This window comes from Bos grunniens, chromosome 15, assembly GCF_055505025.1.
Source record: "Bos grunniens cultivar Pamir isolate PY7600 chromosome 15, Bosgru_T2T1.0, whole genome shotgun sequence".
Taxonomy (NCBI): domain Eukaryota; kingdom Metazoa; phylum Chordata; class Mammalia; order Artiodactyla; family Bovidae; genus Bos; species Bos grunniens.
Genome location: NC_141179.1, coordinates 18,398,384 through 18,417,204, shown reverse-complemented (window position 1 = coordinate 18,417,204; position 18,821 = coordinate 18,398,384). Strand labels below are relative to the sequence as shown.

At 35.5% G+C, this 18,821-nt stretch overlaps 1 protein-coding gene across 15 annotated transcripts in view; it reads right to left on the bottom strand.

The window, feature by feature from the left end:
* The window catches only part of ATM (ATM serine/threonine kinase), a 155,115-nt gene that overhangs the window by 74,109 nt on the left and 62,185 nt on the right, over nucleotides 1–18,821 (bottom strand). For all 15 annotated transcript variants that reach the window (XR_015141808.1, XM_086339054.1, XM_086339051.1 and 12 more), the window contains 9 exons: nucleotides 18,108–18,354; nucleotides 15,075–15,190; nucleotides 13,910–14,036; nucleotides 13,190–13,389; nucleotides 8,991–9,165; nucleotides 8,279–8,443; nucleotides 7,343–7,475; nucleotides 5,990–6,085; nucleotides 2,834–3,005 (listed from right to left, as the gene is read on the bottom strand). Coding sequence is in view for 14 of the 15 variants with exons in the window: in XM_086339054.1 (XP_086195180.1) it covers nucleotides 2,834–3,005; nucleotides 5,990–6,085; nucleotides 7,343–7,475; nucleotides 8,279–8,443; nucleotides 8,991–9,165; nucleotides 13,190–13,389; nucleotides 13,910–14,036; nucleotides 15,075–15,190; nucleotides 18,108–18,354 (1,431 nt within the window). In the remaining variant the exon portion in view is untranslated. The remainder of the gene's footprint in view (nucleotides 1–2,833; nucleotides 3,006–5,989; nucleotides 6,086–7,342; nucleotides 7,476–8,278; nucleotides 8,444–8,990; nucleotides 9,166–13,189; nucleotides 13,390–13,909; nucleotides 14,037–15,074; nucleotides 15,191–18,107; nucleotides 18,355–18,821) is intronic.

Sequence of the window (18,821 nt, the reverse complement as noted above, 5' to 3'; positions counted from 1 at the left end):
TCTGAAAAATCAATTGCAAATTACTGTGTAACAAGTGAAACACAAAGCTTGCAAATTTTCTGTGGAAAATCTCTTCAAAATCTGTATCAGATACTTTGAAATATATTTTTTTAGAATGAGATGAATTAAAAAATGAATAGAAATGGCTAAATGTGATAAAATAAGGATAATAATGGCAGAATATAGTAAAAATCTAGGTGGTAATTATATGGGTATTTACTGCAAAATTTTTTCAGTTTCGCTGTATGCTTGAAAATTTTTCTAACAAAATGTTGGGAAGGAAACCATGCCAGCCCTTTCACTGTAACAACAACAATACAAGAGAGAAAGATACATGTCCTTAAAATCAACAATGAAAACATAGCAAGTAGACATTATTGCCAATCATTTATTCCCCAAGAGAAGGAGAGGGTGTTACAGGGAAACAGATGCAAAATAGCTTTTCACCATAGTATGGGAGTTCATGCCTGCTCAGTCATGTCCAATTCTTTGCAACTCCATGGACTGTAGCCCACCAGGCTCCTCTGTCCACAGGATTTCCCAGGCAGGAAGACTGGAGTGGGTTGTCATTTCCTTCTCCAGGGGATCTTCCTGACCCAGGGATTGAACCTGCTTCTCCTGCATTGGCAGGTGGATTCTTTACCACTAGGCCACCTGGGAAGCCCTATTCACCTTAGAAACATGCCCAATTGTGGGCAAAAATCGTTTGAACCCAGTCCCCAAAAATGGTGGTGATGAAATGCTCAAATATATCAAAAATAAATCCATTTGACCTTTGAACAACAAGGGTTTGAACTGTATAGATCCACTTATACACAGAGTTTTTTCAATAGCAAATACTATACCATCTGCAGTTGGTTGACTCCTCAGATACAGAACCATGGATAGAGAGCCCCAACTGTAAGTATATATGAACCTTCCACTAAGCAAAGCATCCTTACCCTCACGTTGTTCAAGGGTCTGTAAATAATACATAAGTAAGTTAGTGAAGTTGCTCAGTCGTGTCCGACTCTTTGAGACCCCACTGACAATAGCCTGCACCAGGCTCCTCTGTCCATGGGATTTTCTAGGCAAGAGTACTGGAGTGGGTTGCCATTTCCTTCTCCAGGGAATCTTCCCAACCCAGGGACTGAACCGAGGTCTCCCGCATTGTAGACAGACGCTTTACCATCTGCTGCTGCTACTGCTGCTAAGTCACTTCAGTCGTGTTCAACTCTGTGCGACCCCATAGACAGCAGCCCACCAGGCTCCCCTGTCCCTGGGATTCTCCAGGCAAGAATACTGGAGTGGGTTGCCATTTCCTTCTCCAATGCATGAAGGTGAAAAGTGAAAGTGAAGGCGCTCAGTCGTGTCCAACCCTCAGCGACCCCATGGACTGCAGCCTTCCAGGCTCCTCCGTCCATGGGATTTTCCAGGCAAGAGTACTGGAGTAGGGTGCCATTGCCTTCTCCAATGCATGAAGGTGAAAAGTGAAAGTGAAGGCGCTCAGTCGTGTCCAACCCTCAGCGACCCCATGGACTGCAGCCTTCCAGGCTCCTCCGTCCATGGGATTTTCCAGGCAAGAGTACTGGAGTGGGTTGCCATTTCCTTCTCCAATGCATGAAGGTGAAAAGTGAAAGTGAAGGCGCTCAGTCGTGTCCAACCCTCAGCGACCCCATGGACTGCAGCCTTCCAGGCTCCTCCGTCCATGGGATTTTCCAGGCAAGAGTACTGGAGTAGGGTGCCATTGCCTTCTCCACTGCAAATAGATAAATGGGGAGGGGACGAGAAAGCAAAAGTAATCTCATAATCAGCAAGCTGAAATTATACTAACTGTTGCCATTTTGTTTTGTATTGAGCATTAATGGGAAAAAGAAAGCCCTGTCTGATTAGCTTAAAACTTTTGGAGTTGTAATTCCCATTCTATTACCTATTTTAAAAGGATACAAGTGAACTTATTTATAAAACAGAAACAGACTCACAGCCTTGGAGAAGGAATTTATGGTTGTCAAGGGGGAAGGATGAAGGAGAGAGATAGGGAGTTTGGGATTGACACATACACACTACTATATTTAAAGTGGATAACCAACAAGGATCTACTGTATATAAAGCACAGGGAACTCTGCTCAATGTTATATGGCAGCCTGGATGGAAGGTGAGTTTGAGAGAGAAAGGATATAATATAGCCGAGTCCCTTTTCTGTCCACCTGAAACTATCACCGCATTGTTAATCCATCATACTTCAATATAAAATAAAACTTTTTTTAAAAAAAGAATCAAAACGTCTAGTTGAGAGGAAAGTGGTACCTTTGATTTCGACAAGTGCCCAAAATACCCCCATTTATATTCCCCTATCCTAATGTTTTCTGTGGAACCACTTGGTAGTTTTGCACTATTTATTTGTCTAGTCTACCCTTCCCTGGTGGCTCAGCCGGTAAAGAATCTGCCCGCCAATACGGGAGACCTAGGTTCGATCCCTTGGTTGGGAAGATCCCCTGGAGAAGGGAACAGCTACCCACTCCAGTATTCTGGCCTGGAGAATTCCATGGACTATTCCATGCAATTGCAAAGAGTCAGACAGGACTGAGCGACTTTCGATTTCACTCTCACTAAAATTTAACATGCACCTCGTCTTGTATATACATCATGATAATAAACACCTGGCAGATAGGGTTTTAGTAATTATGTGAATTAATAAAAATACAATGATTTTGACTAAATATTTAAGACCAAAAGTATGGCAACTTAAAGGAGAAAGCTTTAGTTATTGGAAATGTTAATTTATATCAGGTATCAATCTTGAATGTCAAATTGAGGAAGTGCTATCAGACACAAGGTATCATTAAATACTCACCAATCTTCTACCAGTGTATTATTCAGGTAAGTCAGCACTACGAAGGTCCACTGAAGTTCTTTATCTTCAAATAACTCAAGAGCCTTGGTATAAGATGTATCTTTACTATGTTGTATAGCTATTGTAGAGAAATCTATAGGACCCACTTCTCCCAAGCAGCTTCCAACAGCCTCTACATATAGAAATTCCAATTCAGTAAAGTTATAGCTAAGAGATCATATATAAAACAGAAATTTTCTAATTTCAAAAATATGTTTTTGTCATCCTTTAACATTTAAATGTTTCCTCACTCCAGTATTCTTGCCTGGAAAATCTCATGGATGGAGCCTGGTAGGCTACAGTCCATGGGGTTGCAAAGAGTAGGACATGACTGAGCGACTTCACTTCACTTCATAGATGTTCAATAGATTCAAGAAGCTACAAAATATTGTATCATTTCCTTTACATATCATCCATGTGGGTAATATTTTCCCTTATAAAATCATATCCAAGAGATAGATTAACTAGTAAAATGTAGATATTCAGGGAAGTCTAAATATAGCCATTGTGCATGCATGCATGCTAAGTCGCTTCAGTCATGTGTGACTCTGTGCGACCCCATGGACAGCAGCCCACCAGGCTCCTCCGTCCAAAGCATTCTCCAGGCAAGAATACTGGAGTGGGTTGCCACTACCTTCTCCAATAGCCATTGTATGTATCCACTTTTTTTTGAGGTATTACATAAAGTTCATAAATTTTACACACTCAGTTCAGTGAAAATTCACATATACATGCAGGCACATATATTTTCTTTCCACCTATATTCTCACTACCCAAATGAAGATAGATGTTTTCAGGATGCCAGAGGGCTGCCTCATGTTCTTCCCCTGTCATTATGGTATTTAATAAAATGTTAAAAAATTATTGATATGGAGTATTACTCAGCCATTAAAAAGAATACATTTGAATCAGTTCTAATGAGGTGGATGAAACTGGAGCCTATTATACAGAGTGAAGTAAGCCAGAAGGAAAAACAGAAATACAGTATACTAACGCATATATATGGAATTTAGAAAGATGGTAACAATAACTCTGTATACGAGACAGCAAAAGAGACACTGATGTATAGAACAGTCTTATGGACTCTGTGGGAGAGGGAGAGGGTGGGAAGATTTGGGAGAATGGCATTGAAACATGTAAAATATCATGTAGGAAACGAGTTGCCAGTCCAGGTTTGATGCACGATGCTGGATGCTTGGGGCTGGTGCACTGGGACGACCCAGAGGGTTGGTATGAGGAGGGAGGAGGGAGGAGGGTTCGGGATGGGGAACACATGTATACCTGTGGCGGATTCATTTTGATATTTGGCAAAACTAATACAATTATGTAAAGATTAAAAATAAAATAAAATTAGAAAAAAAAAAGGAAAAAAAAAAAATTATTGATAATTCTCCTTTCAAAAGGTGGAGCCTATTCCTCTCTTGAGTGTTGGCTGTACTTAGTGACTTACTTCTAAAAAACAGAATGTGTATAAGTCTTTCACCTCCTTAACTAAAATTACCCTAGGTATGTAATTCTCTTAAGTGCTATTATAAATGGAATTGTAAATGGAATGGAATTTCCATTTTAGAGTGTTCACTGCTGGTGTACAGAAACACAAATGAATTCTGCATGTTGATCTTGTATACTGCAATTTTGCTGAATCCACTTATTTTTCTGATAGTAGCTTTCCTATAGATTTTCAATTTAAGTCTGAATTTTGCAATAAGGAGTTCATGATCTGAGCCAGTCAGCTCCTGGTCTTCTTTTTGCTGACTGTACAGAGCTTCTCCATCTTCTGCTGCAAAGAATATGATCAATCTGATTTCAGTATTGACCATCTGGTGATGTCCATGCGCAGAGTCTCTTGTGTTGTTGGAAGAGGGTGTTTGGTATGACTAGTGTGTTCTCTTCACAAAACTCTGTTAGCCTTTGCCCTGCTTCATTTTGTACTCCAAGGCCAAACTTGCCTGTTACTCCAGGTATCTCTTGACTTCGTACTTTTGCATTCCAGTCCCCTATGATGAAAAGGACATCTGTTTTGGGTGTTAGTTCTAGAAAGTCTTCTAGGTCTTCATAGAACCATTCAACCTCAGCTTCTTTGGCATTAGTGGTTGGGACATAGACTTGGATTACTGTGATATGGAATGGTTTGCCTTGGAAATGAACAGAGATCATTCTGTCACTTTTGAGACTGCACCCAGGCACAGCATTTCGGATTCTTTGTTGACTATGAGTGAAAGTGAAAGTTCCTCCGTAGTGTCCGATTCTTTGCAACCCCATGGACTGTATAGTCTACGGAATTCCCCAGAGGAGAATACTGCAGTGGGTAGCCTCTCCCTTCCCCAGGGGATCTTTCCAACCCAGAGATTGAACCCAGGTCTCCTGCATTGCAGGTGGATTCTTTACCAGCTAAGCCATAAGGGAAGCCCTGTTGACTATGAGGGCTACTCCATTTCTTCTAAGGGATTCTTGCCCACGGTAGTAGATATTACAGTCATCCATATTAAATTTGCCCATTCCGGTCCATTTTAGTTTACTGATTCTTAAAATGCCGATGTTCACTGTTGCCATCTCTTGTTTGACCACTTCCAATTTACCTTGATTCATGGACCTAACATTCCAGGTTCGGATGCAATATTGTTCTTTACAGCATCAGACTTTACTTCCATCACCAGTCATATCCATAACTGGGTGTTGTTTTCACTTTGGCTCAGCCTCTTCATTCTTTCTGGAGCTGTTTCTCCATTCTTGTCTAGTAGCATACTGAGCACCTACTGACCTGGGAAGTTCATCTCTCAGTGTCATACCTTTTTGCTTTTTCATACTGTTCATTGGGTTCTCAAGTCAAGAATAATGAAGTGTCTGCCATTCCCCTCTCCAGTAAATATGTACAAGCCATTTTCAAATTAATAGTTATGCATATATATTAATTACTAACTTTTTACTTTATATGAATGTCTAAGGAAGGAAAATATGAAAGGAGGGCTGCTTAAGGATACTTGAACTAAACAGAAATCGAACTAGCACCTCACATTTCCCCAGTATTTCAGACAACAAATTTTACTGATTTTTAAATTGCTATGTAGATGACCACTCAAACAAAAAAGCTCATATTCACTAAGCCAAATAGATTACCTAAAACTTCTCTTTCACCAGTGTGGTTTACTGCCATCTTGGATAACTGCAACAAGCTGACAACCAGCTTCACCATTATGCCATCCTGAGGGTTATCTAGAAGCGGTTTTGAAAAAACTAGTTTAAGTTATGGTGGAGACAACACTTTCCTTTATAATATGCTCATATATTAAATTGTGTGACTAGAAAACTTTAAATTTCCTTCTTCAATAGAATCATGTAAAAACATTTAGCAGCAATATTTGGCAGACAGAGAGAGAAAAATGTCTTAACAAGTTGTGCAGAGAAATCAAGACCTTTAGCAAAATCACATTTAGAAACACAAAAATTATTCAGCATTAAACTAGAAGGAACCTTGGGAGAATGCCTGGTTTTTTAGCCTCTTGCATTTAGAATAGACCAGCCCTGTCCAATAGAATTTTCTGCAATGGTGATAACGGTCTATAATCCATGCTGTCCAATGACAGCCACAAGCCACATGTTACTACTTAGAACTTGACATGTGCTAATACAATAAAGAAGTTGAAGTTTAAATTTTACTGAATTTTAAGTCATTTAAATTTAAATAGCTACAAACATCTATTGGCTATATTGGTATGAATCAATAAAATACCCAAATACCCAAGAATTAGATATACAAAGAGAAAGTTCATGTTTCATATATATATACATGTATATACATTTATATACCTCAAGAACAAATATTCTAGAAACTCAGAATTCAGATGGTCAAAACAAAATTAATTTTTAAAAGTACTGAGGACAAAAATCACAGAATAGAAATATGAAGTTAATGAGCACAGGATGATGAAAATCAAAACATAAGTAGAAAATATTTCCATCAAGTGCAGTACTGTAGTAACCTAAAAACTAAAATCAAATCAACTTAAAAATGGAAGTTTTCTTAAGTTAAAAAAAAAAGCTAGAAACACATACAAATATGTGTGTAGATACAAAACAGACACATACATACATACAAACAAAACACATACATGGCTAAGATGCTTAAAATGAAATGTTTTTTTTATTTAAATAAACTGGGGTAGTAGGCAGAGAGATTACTTTGCATGCTTCCTTTTAAAGAACTCAAATTTTTCTTTTGGGCAGTAGCAAATTGTTAACATTTTTTTAAGCGGTAGAATAAATTTGGACATTCCAGCACAGGTCCACATTTACATGGATAAAATGGTAGTAATTCAAGGTAAGGATACAACTTAGAAAGTCTTTCATAACTAGATGAGAAATGATTAGGGTCTGAACTAAATCTGTGGCAATTAAACCAAGAGCAAGAATTTTAAGAGATTCTTTCAAAAAGAAACTTATACAAATAACCCAAGTCATTAAAATGAGTACCCTGAGATGCTCTCATAAGATCCAGCATCTGATCTTTATGTTGCTCTAGTTGTCTTCGAAGATCCTTCAATCCTTCAAGCCTTGTCAATGGAAGTGCATCATAAGCACTTACTGAGAGAAAATGGTTAATTTCCTAAAAGAGAAAATCAGCTAAAAATGTAACTTGCTTTTGACATTTATTGGTTGAGTCTGTAAAATAAAATTTCTAAAAATCAGTTAATGCCTTCCACAGACACTGATTCTTATCACTGTTACTACTAAACAAGGTGGAAATAAGTTACTTATTTCACTTCAAATCTTAGTGTTTTAATCATTTAAATTCTAATAGACTCTCTCATGATAAAATATTTAGAGTTTAAGATTGTTATAGCATACTCAATTAGAGGGAAAAACTTAAACTTGTATTTATTTATCACTACAATTCTAGTTTTATGTCTCAATATATTTAACTATATTTTCATATTGATTATAGCCAAATATAGAGTAAAGTTATAGTAAGATTTATAAGGAAAACATCTGAACATAGTTTTGAAATTTATAAGGGTTAAACAAGATTAAAACCTGAAAAACTCTTCAAAAAGTTACATACCATCTCTAATTCAAGCATTATATTTTCCTTCAGAGGATCAGATGGTAATTTTGAGAAATTAATGAATCTTATGTGTATATTTCATCAAGCATATTTTATATTATACTTCTTTAATATTTAAATTCAGATCTTTACCAAGAAACTTTGATATTTATACTTTTAGTGCAAAGCAAGAGTATATTTAAAAATTCAGTTTTTTATCTGTTAGGAGGACAGATTTCAGGTTACGCTTTTTTAATCATAATTTTTTAAAAAGACCAGTTTTTCCTCTGAGAGGATTAGAGGCTTCCAGAAAGTACTACTATCCTCTCTAATACAAAATAGCAAGATGACAGAATAATTATTACCTCCAAAAGTGAAAAGGGTCCTCCACTGTATTTGATTTTCTGCTGAGTAATACGCAAATCCTTAAAGACAACGTGGTCAGGAAAAGGATCTAAAAGTTTAATTGTGATATACAGATTTTCATTATCCTTGTTATCAATCACTAAGAATTTCAACAAGTCCAATACCTAAACATAATTTAAAAAGGAAAAAATCAAGAGAAATGGATTAATTCTATGTTAAAGTAAAACAAAGAAACCCACTGTGATAAATGATAAAAACTCTATTAACCTGGTTTAGATAAAATGTTCTAATCACTACTAAGGCACCTAGCTACTACTGTTTCTGGGCTTTCAAATAATTCAACAAACATGTAGGGCCTTTACTGTGGGATGGACACTGAGGAACACGGTTGTCAATATTACTGAAGCATTTCATATAATATCTCTTACACCGTTAGAGTAGTGTGAACTGGATCCCTAGTTTTGACTACCTCTACATTTCAGTATAAATAAGAAAGAAATCAGGTTATTTATTAGATCAAAATTACTAGGTGCTCTATAACAAAAAGATTACAAGAATTAATTCATTGAGAATGTTTTCCCCGTCATTTTTCAAAGACTATTTTCACTAAAATTACTGATTACACCAAGTAAACATAAAAAAACAGTGCTTTCCAAGAATACTTTATCAATATATTTCAAATATCATTTTGAACATGATTTGGGAAATTACCTGTTCCTGAACTTCCATCTGATCATCCACAAGGGGTATAAGTGTACCAACAATAACATGAAGATGACTTTCTAAAGCATCCTTACAGTAAGTTACCGCTGTGTGGCAAACCCGGCTTAATAGGTCACAACAAAGGGAGAAGCTACGTAATGACACATCCATGAAACGAGAAGGCCTAATGTGGGGGAAAAAACAATAAGTTACAGGACACTACTTTGATATCAAATTGTTCAAAGGTCATTATTATTCAACAGCTCTAATTCTGATGTGGCATGACATAAAAGTTAGTTTTACATCTAATTCTTTAAAACTGGATGTTTAAAAGCCAAAAACAGAAGCGACATCAAGAAAATGACAGAGTAGGCAGCTCCAAGCTCCCCTGACAGAAATAGTGAAAAACGAGCAAACTGTATGAACTTTGTTAGAACTCTGTAAAACAGCAACAATCAAGCAATCACTGAATCAAGAAAAAGGAAACTTAAAAACTAGGAAAGCTTTGTGGTGATTTTACTTGTCCTTGCCTCACATCGTCCTCAGCCTGGCAATATTCATGAAAACTTTAGATCCCGTTTCTAATATGGGATCCTGGTCCTTAGTTTTGGATGGAGCAGAAGTGAAGTGACAGTCATTCAGTCATGTCCGACTCTTTGTGACCCCATGAACTGTAGCCCACCAGGCTCCTCTGTCTATGGGATTCTCCAGGCAAGAGTACAGGAGTGGGTTGCCATTTGCAATAGCACCTAAAAGAATTAAACATCTAGGAATAAATTTAACCAAGGATGTGAATCGCCTGTACAATGAAAATTATATAGCATGGATGAAAGAAATTAAACCCAACTAAATGGAAAAACATCCTGTATTCATGGACTGGAAGACAAACTGTTGAGATATTAACACTATCTAAAATAGTCACATATTGAATGCAATATCCATCTAAATTCCAGCACTTTTTTTGCATAAATGGAAAAACTGGTCAACAAATTCATATGGAATTACAAGGTATCCAAACAGTCAAAACAATTTGAAAGAGAAGAAGAAAAATGGAGGACTCACACTTCCTGATTTCAAAAGTTACTATACAGCTACAGTAAGCAACACAGTCATTTCTAAAGGAAATCAACCCTGAATATTCATTGGAAGGACTGATGCTAAAGCTGAAGCTCCAGTACTTTGGCCACCTGATGTGAATAGCCGACTCACTGGAAAAGACCCTGAAGCTGGGAAAGATTGAAGGCAGGAGGAGAAGAGGGCGACGGAGGATAAGATATTTGGATAGCATCACTGACTCAATGGACATGAGTCTGAGCAAACTCTGGGAGATAGCAAAGGACAGGGAAGCCTGGCATGCTGTAGTCCCTGAGGTTGAAAACAACTGGACATGACTTAGCAACTGAACAACAACAAGCAACACAGCATGGTACTGGCATAAGGAAAGACCAGTGGAATAGAACTGAGAATCCAGAAATAAACCCATACATCAGTGGCTAACTGATTTTTGACAAGGGTGAAAGAATAGTCTTTAATAAATAGTGCTGGGACAACTAGATTTCCACATGCAAAAGAATGAAACTGAACCCTTAACTCACACTATTTATAAAAATTAAAATGAATCAACAACCTAAATCTAAGAGCTAAAATCATAAAACTCTTAGAATAAACTCTAAGGGTAAATCTCCATGACCTTAGATTTGCCAATGCATTCTTACCTACAATACTAAAAACACATGAAACAAAAGAAAAATTAGATAAATCAGACCTTATCAAAATTAAAAACATTTGCTCATCAAAAGACATTATCAGGAAAGTAAAAATTTTATAGGATGGGAAAAACTATTTGCAAATCACATATGAATTCAATATCCAGAATATATTTGCAAATCACACACTGAGTTCAATCCCAGAATATATTAAGAACTCCTACAGCTCAACAACAAAAAGACAATCCAATTTTTTTTCTCTTTTTTATTGTACTGTCCCTTATCCCAAACCCCCCTCCTACTTCCCTTCCCATCCCATCCCTCTGGGATGTCCCCGTGCACTGGCTTTGATTGCCTGTTGCATGCATTGAACTTGGACTGGTGATCGATTTCACATATGGTAATATGTTTCAATGCTATTCTCTCAAATCAGTTTTTGATTTGAGAGACAATCCAATTTTTAAAATGGGCAAAGGATTTAAATAGACATTTCTCCAAAGAAGACATACAAATCATCAATAAGCTCTTGAAAAGATATTCATGAGTAATTAATAGGAAAATGCAAAATCAAATCCCCAATGAGATACCACTTCATGCCTATGAAACAACCCAAGTGTTCATCATGAGATGAATGGATTAAAAAAAAAGTGTCATATATCCAATGTTGTTGGGCTTAGTCGTTCAGTTGTATCCGACTCTTTGCAATCCCATGGACTGTAGCCCGCCAGGCTCCTCTGTCCATGGGGATTCTCCAGGCAAGAATACTGGAGTAGGTTGCCATGCCCTTCTCCAGGGGATCTTCCCAACCCAGGGATCAAACCCAGGTCTCCCACACAGAAGGAGGATTCTTTACCATCTGAGCCACCAGGGAAACCCAATGGAATGTTACTTAGCCACAAAAAAGCATGATGCTGGATAAACACTGAAGACATGCTAAGTGAAACAAGCCAACAGGAAAGGGCAAAGAAATTATGATTCTGCTTATATGAAATACCTAAAACAAGGAAATTAAAAAAGACAGGAAGTAGATTAGAAGCTATAAGGGCTATAAGGAAGAGGAACTGTGTGGTTATTGCTTAATGAATAGAAAGGTTCTATTTGAGGTAATAAATAAGTTGGATTTGAAAACTGCAATGACAGAAATAAAAATTAATAGCATACCATGAACATAATAGCACTAAACTGGATACTTAAAATATAGTTAAAAATGAGAAATTTTATGTTATATATTTTAACACCATAATAAACCTAAAAAAAAGTGAAGGAAAAAGACTGAATGACTTAAAGTACACACACATACATATGACTTAAAATTAAAATTATATTTTTAAAAAGCAAAAAAGAATATGAGAAAACAAAATGGAAATAGATATCTTCATATGCTTTGAGGGCTTAAATTTATTTGATTACAATGTTATCTACTAATAAGAAAACAATAGACAGTAGAATCATTATTAAAACCAATGGAAAGGATAGAGATGCTAAAAAGAACACACATTCCCCAATCTATAGTAATTGTGATACTGTGATTTATAATAAGAAATATATATTTGGTCTTTGTCCCCATTTCTGGCAGAGTCCCTAATACTTTTGGAATTTCCTGTGATGAGAGCAATAAACGAGTCTTTTGTTATGTTGATGAAGTATCTTTGGGGAAGCCTCTAAGGATCTGGGCTGGTTGCCAAAAGAACCAACCCTATAATTAGAGGGTTGGAAGTTTCTGTCCCACCTCTCTGATCAAGAAGGGCTTTCCCTTCAATCAGTCACCAATGGCTGATGATTCCTCTCTTAACACCCAAAAGGATGGAGTTAAAGGAGCTTCTGGGTTGGTGAACATTTGCAGGTATGAGGAGAATGAAGTGACTGGAGAGACCACTTAAGCTCTATGCCCTTTCCCCATACTTTGCCCTATGTATCTCTTCCATTTGGCTGTTCATGAGTTATTTCTTTTTGTAATAAACCAGCAATCTAGTGAGTAAATAGGTTTCTTAAGTTCTGTGAGCCACTCTAGCAAAATAATCAAACCCAAGGAAGGGGGTTATTGAAACCTCCAATCTATAGTTTTCAACTGAAGTCTGATGAGGCTGGAGAGAGGGTAGTCTTATAGGACTGAGCTCTTAACCTGTGGGATCTGACACTATCTACAGGCAGGTACCAGCTGATGTCTGAAGAATACCCTGGGTGTGCACTGGGAATCCCCCTTCCGTCCCCTTACCACACACTGGAAGTGGTGAGCAGAACTGCTATGGTACCATGTATTTATGGCCATGTAAAATTAGTATATTTAAAATGTTGAAGAGAAGATCTTTAATATTTTAAAGACTTCTGGAGCTGGAGAAGTAGCTGGAGAAGTGTGTGTGTGTGTATATATATATATATATATATATATATTAAGCAAAATTCAGAAAATAATACTCTGGCTTCTACCCTGTAGAAGCATAGAAGTTTTCAATTAAGATGAGGGTAGAAAAACTTATATATTGGTCTAAATATATTATTTACCTTTGGTTGATATAGTGAATCAAAGTATAAATAACATCTCGAAGAACAAAGGCCCAAGCTCCTCCTAAGCCACTCTTTATATCATTCATTAATAAACTAACAAACAGGTGATATATTTTAATAATTCTGTGCCTTTTGTAAACATTATTTGTCTCAGCTGCTTGCTCACATATGGCTAGAAGAATTTTCTGATAGGAATCCTAGAAAATAAAGATACATTTAGTAAAACCTTGCCTAACCACATATACTCAGACATAATACATACATTTTTATATTCAAATTACAGAATTCTAAATTTCAAAATTTTGCTTGCGGTTTTGATATCAAATGCAAAATATCACATTAAGAAAATTACTATCTTAAATTTTAAAAAACTTGTCAATTTATTTTGTTCTCAGATAGTAAACAATATTTAGTAGTATATTCTTAAAAAAATACATATATACACAAATCCTGAGCCAACCTGACTAAAATGTCACAAAATTCAGTCCTCATATGTGACATATTTCAATTAATACTGACAAGTAAAATACTAAGATATAAACTTGTAAATGAGTATTTTTCTAATTTATTCAAGTAAGTGTTCCATTTGTTTACTTTTTTCTTTTTAAAATGTACTTATACTTACAAAAAAATAAAATAAAATGTACTTAAACAGATTTTCTAGCTGAAAAAGATGGAATTCTCTCTTCAGGTACTATCCTAGTAAAGTATACTTACAGGGCTTTTGGAAAGAATTTCTAAAATGCTTTTAAGCTTGGTTTTATGGCAATTGCTGATATAGGCAAATGTCGCTTTAATCACATGTGATGGAAAATGAGGTGGATTAGGAGCAGGATCCAAATCCCTAAGAGTTATAGAAAAAATCAGTCATCATTTTCAGAATAAAACTATCAAGAAAAAACATTTTCTTGATAGATTAGTGAAAATTCAAAAGAAAAATTTAGATTATAATACCCCAAATTTTAGTTATTTTCTTGGTGAAAACTAGACTTTTAATAAAATCACAAATGATATATTACAGTCTATATACATCTATCAGAATACCTAAATAACTTTCTAGGAGGTAGTCAATAATTTGTTTAAAAAATCATTTATAAAGTTAACAGCAGTTATAAAAAAGAGACCTAGTATCACTTTACTTAAGGTATGAATTAAAGCTCTATTCTAGTACTTTAAACTCAATAATATCTTTTAAAATTAAATTATTTATTTTAATTGGAGGATAATTACTTTACAATATTGTGATGGTTTTTGCCATACATTGACATGAATCAGCCATGGGTACACACATAAACACAGTAACATTCAAGACAGCAATCAAATTCTATACCAAATGAAATTACACATGCAAAAATATTTTAATAGATATTATTACTGTTTTACATGCTTAGTATTGCATAGTATATAAAAAAAGGATGTTTTTTAAGTACTTTACAATCAAGGTAAATGAGTAACAATGTATATGAATAACTCTACCATTCATATACAACAAGTAGGTTTTACATGCAAATGAAATTGCAATATAGTAAAATTCCACTAGCAAAGGAGAATGCTTTTTAAAAAAAAAGATGATACAGAAAGCCAAGTCACAGAAGAAAATTTCATGATAGGAGATGGCACAATGCTCAAATATTACAAACAGACTGAGAATAAAAAGGTTACTGAATTTTCAAACAAAGTGGTAATCAAAAGAGCAGTCACTATGAAGAGGCTACAGTACAGCAGAAACTTCAATTCAAAGGTAACTATTTTAAAAGAAACAGAATTTAAAAGCACAGTACATGTCTAATAACTGAAATAGACATTTGAAGGTGTCAACTAATAAACTTCCCAAGGACCTTATGAAATTGCAGCTAATCCTCTAAATTAAAAATATCCATACCCTGAGAAGTCACAGGGGTCAGTGCTTTGGCTGGCACCAGAAGTTGCTGGTTCATGTAACGTCATCAATAACTCCACTACAATCTCTGGTAAATTACTAATGAATAAATGATCAATCTGCAAGGATACAAAATAAAATATATTTAAGTTTTCCTGTCTGTGATCTTTAAGTCAGCTAGTTTAAGGGGCTCACGTTATTGTCTCATTTCCAAAATTATTCAGTGATTACAGAAGGAAATAGTTATCAAAGATCTAAGATCTGCAAAACATGCAACTAGCACCACTTTTTTCTGCTATGCAGCCAACCTACAGACTCAAAGGAAAACAGAGAAATTATATCAAACAGGACTCTCTTAATCCAACTTTTTCATTTAATTTTAAAGAATCACTTTAATGAGCAAGGCTTCAGGTCTAGCTTGAAATTCCTCAACCTAATCACTTTCCTGTCAACCAAATTCCCCACTGATCTATACTGCTCATCAACCTGCATTTTACCTTTATTTGAGAACACTATCTTAGAGAACTTTACTAGTAAGGATTCCCAATGACTGGCAATTATCAACCCTTTGTTCCCTGCATATCTTTCCCCCAGATTCCAACTTGGTTGATATCCCAAATTCTGAGGCTAGCTGCTATCCACATGTCATTCAGTTCAGTTCAGTTCAGTTCAGTCGCTCAGTCATGTCCAACTCTTTGCAACCCCATGAATCGCAGCACGCCTGGCCTCCCTGTCCATCACCAACTCCTGGAGTTCACTCAGACTCACCTCCATCGAGTCAGTGATGCCATCCAGCCATCTCATCCTCTGTCATCCCCTTCTCCTCCTGCCCCTAATCCCTCCCAGCAACAGAGTCATTAATACTAGGTAAAAATCCTCCTGGACAGGAGCAGACTCTTCATTACCCACTTCTTGCTACAGGCAGCCTCACAAAAGGCATAAGTTCTCTAAATAAAAAGAGTGGGTGTACTACATTACACCTCAGCCAAATGAATGAGAACTATAAAGTCTTAAAACGTGTTTTTTGTTAGGTCTCCAAGTAATGAACTACAGTGCTTTAAACCAAAAGGCAAATGGGCTCATTTACTATCTTTACCTCTTCCACACAGAGATTTGGAAACCCTTCCTAATAGCAAAAATATTCTGGAATGTGGCACAACAGAAATCTAATGTAAAGATCTTAGCCTTTCCCTGTAATGTAACATTAGTTACATCATATCATCAATTCCAAGGTTTCAGCCCTTTTACAAATCCAACCCTATTTCCAGTATATCTGGAATTAGTAAGACAAACTGGCCAACTCTGATTAATATCAGAGGAAAACTTAGTGAGTTTCCCTGCACATCGGTGACAACTGACTTCCTTAATTTTATATAATTTTCTTACAAGCAAATCTCTAATATTTAAGCTAAACATACATAAAAATAATTCAAAAAAAATTCAGATATCTAGGTATACCTAAACAATCTTATAACTATACATTTTACGCATTCAACAACTGACAGTTATAGAAGACTGAAAGACTGATAATAGTGGTACCATCACTTATCCACAGAAAAAAGAATGTGGATTGATTTAGATAAGCTGCATATTAGAGAAATAGAGAAAAAATTAACTTAAAATGATGATGCTAAATGAAACTGAGACAAATAAAAATTTATGTCTTTAACAAAGAAGCTAAGAAATTATTTTTAATTTTTAGCTCTCTTTGTTCTTGAGACTAGTGTTTTAATCAGGGTTTAATATAATCACATTTCCCATCTAGACTTATTCTGACTCAAACTTGCTTTCTTTTGATTTGAATACATAAAGAGGAATACTAAGAGTAGACCTGCTCAGCAGTGTAAGCTGGAAGATTGGGTGAAAGGGTCTGGAAGCAGACTGCCTCTCATAAATTCCATACCCATTGGCAAGCCAACATTCTGTTCCAACTGCCTTTTAGGGAGGCAGTTGGAAGCCTCCAGACCACAGACTTACAACCAGCTCTGAATAGGAATAGCTCACCTAAGCAACTAAGGAGAAGGAAATGGCAACCCACTCCAGTGTTCTTGCCTGGAGAATCCCAGGGATGGGGGAGCCTGGTGGGCTGCCGTCTATGGGGTTGCATAGAGTTGGTCACGACTGAAGCGACTTAGCAGCAGCAGCAAGCAACTAAGAGACTTGCTGTTCACAGATAACTAGGCAATGAAAAAAAGAGTCTACTGAAGTTTATCCAATTTTAATACTAACATTGACCAAGCTTTGTTAGTCATCCTTTGCTTATATTAAAAAGTGGAGTGACCAATTTTCTTTCACTTTAAAAAGTTTATATATGATCTGAATATAAGTTGCCTCAAATAATTTTTCTTTCACTTTAAAAAGTTTATATATGTATCTGAATATAAGTTGTCTCAAATAATTTTAGATATGTATAAATTACTATAAAAGAAACAAGTTGTTAGGTCGTTTTTAACTTGACTCCATCTTTCATCAAATAATGAGTACTTGATATATACTAGATAGTTGGGATACATCAGAAAAAAGAAGAAAGAAAAATCCAACCTTTACAAGTACTTATAGTGGAGAAGGTTGATAAAAACCAGTGAACATAATTCATAAGTAAGCTACATCATACATTAAAAAGTAGTAAACGCCATGGAAAAAGCAGAGAATAGGAACATGGGATTGTACTTTTCCTTGAAAAATGAAGGGCTTAATGATAGTCAAGAGAAAGTGAAGATTTTCTATACCTTGCTCAGCATTGCTTGAATTTAATAACCAGTTTGTATTCATGTATTACTGCCAATTAAAACAATATTTTACAAGGAAAAGGTGGTAAAATTATTCCAAAGTTAAAAAGAAAATTCCTGATTAAAACATTTAAAAACCAATCAAAAGGAGAGAACACTGTACAATAACAAAAAAATTAATGGATTGCCTATATGAGATAGTGATTATCATAAAATATTAAATTTAATTGCATAAGTGATGAATAGCCTAAAGTTACACCTCAGATCAATTATGGGATAAAAGGTATCGTAAATATTGAAGTCATACCTGTTTTCCTAATAAGTTTTCATCTTTAAGCATATCATAGACTTTGGTAGCAGTCTCTCTTTGCTGTGCCATCCCACTGTCTTCTGTACCCTCATAAGCAAAGTATGGAAGGATATTTACAAGAATCTTTGGAAAGCAGCCTGTCAGAAGACTTTTCCAATCCTCTTGAATTTGATTAGCAATTAACTTTACTTCATCAAAATGACTTCTAATCACTAGAGGTGGAATCAAAATTTTATAACAAGACCTAAAAATATAAAAATTAAAAACATACATTAAAAATATAACTTTTCAAAGTAAAACTTTATAATATGGTCCTTAAAATAACAGAATGGTTTTGGAAATTCCTGGTGTTCCAGTGGACTTCAATGCTTCCACCATGGGTTCAATCCCTGGTCAGGAAGGTAAAGATTCCTTGAGTCATGTGGTGTGGGCAAAAAAATAAATAAAACAGTTTAATAAGCTTAGAGCATCACTTTATCTAAATCATTAAGCATTCTTACTCTATAAATGAAGACATGAAGTTAAGTAAATTTTAAATAGTCACACTAAAAAAGACTGAGGTCTTAAGAGTATTATCACCCTAAAGGCAAGATGAAAAACAAGTGAAAATGAATTTATATTTATTTATTCTGTATAATCTTTATGCAAAATTATTATATAGTGAAAGGTGAAAGCAATTTATAAATTCAAAAAATAAATGTATATATTGGC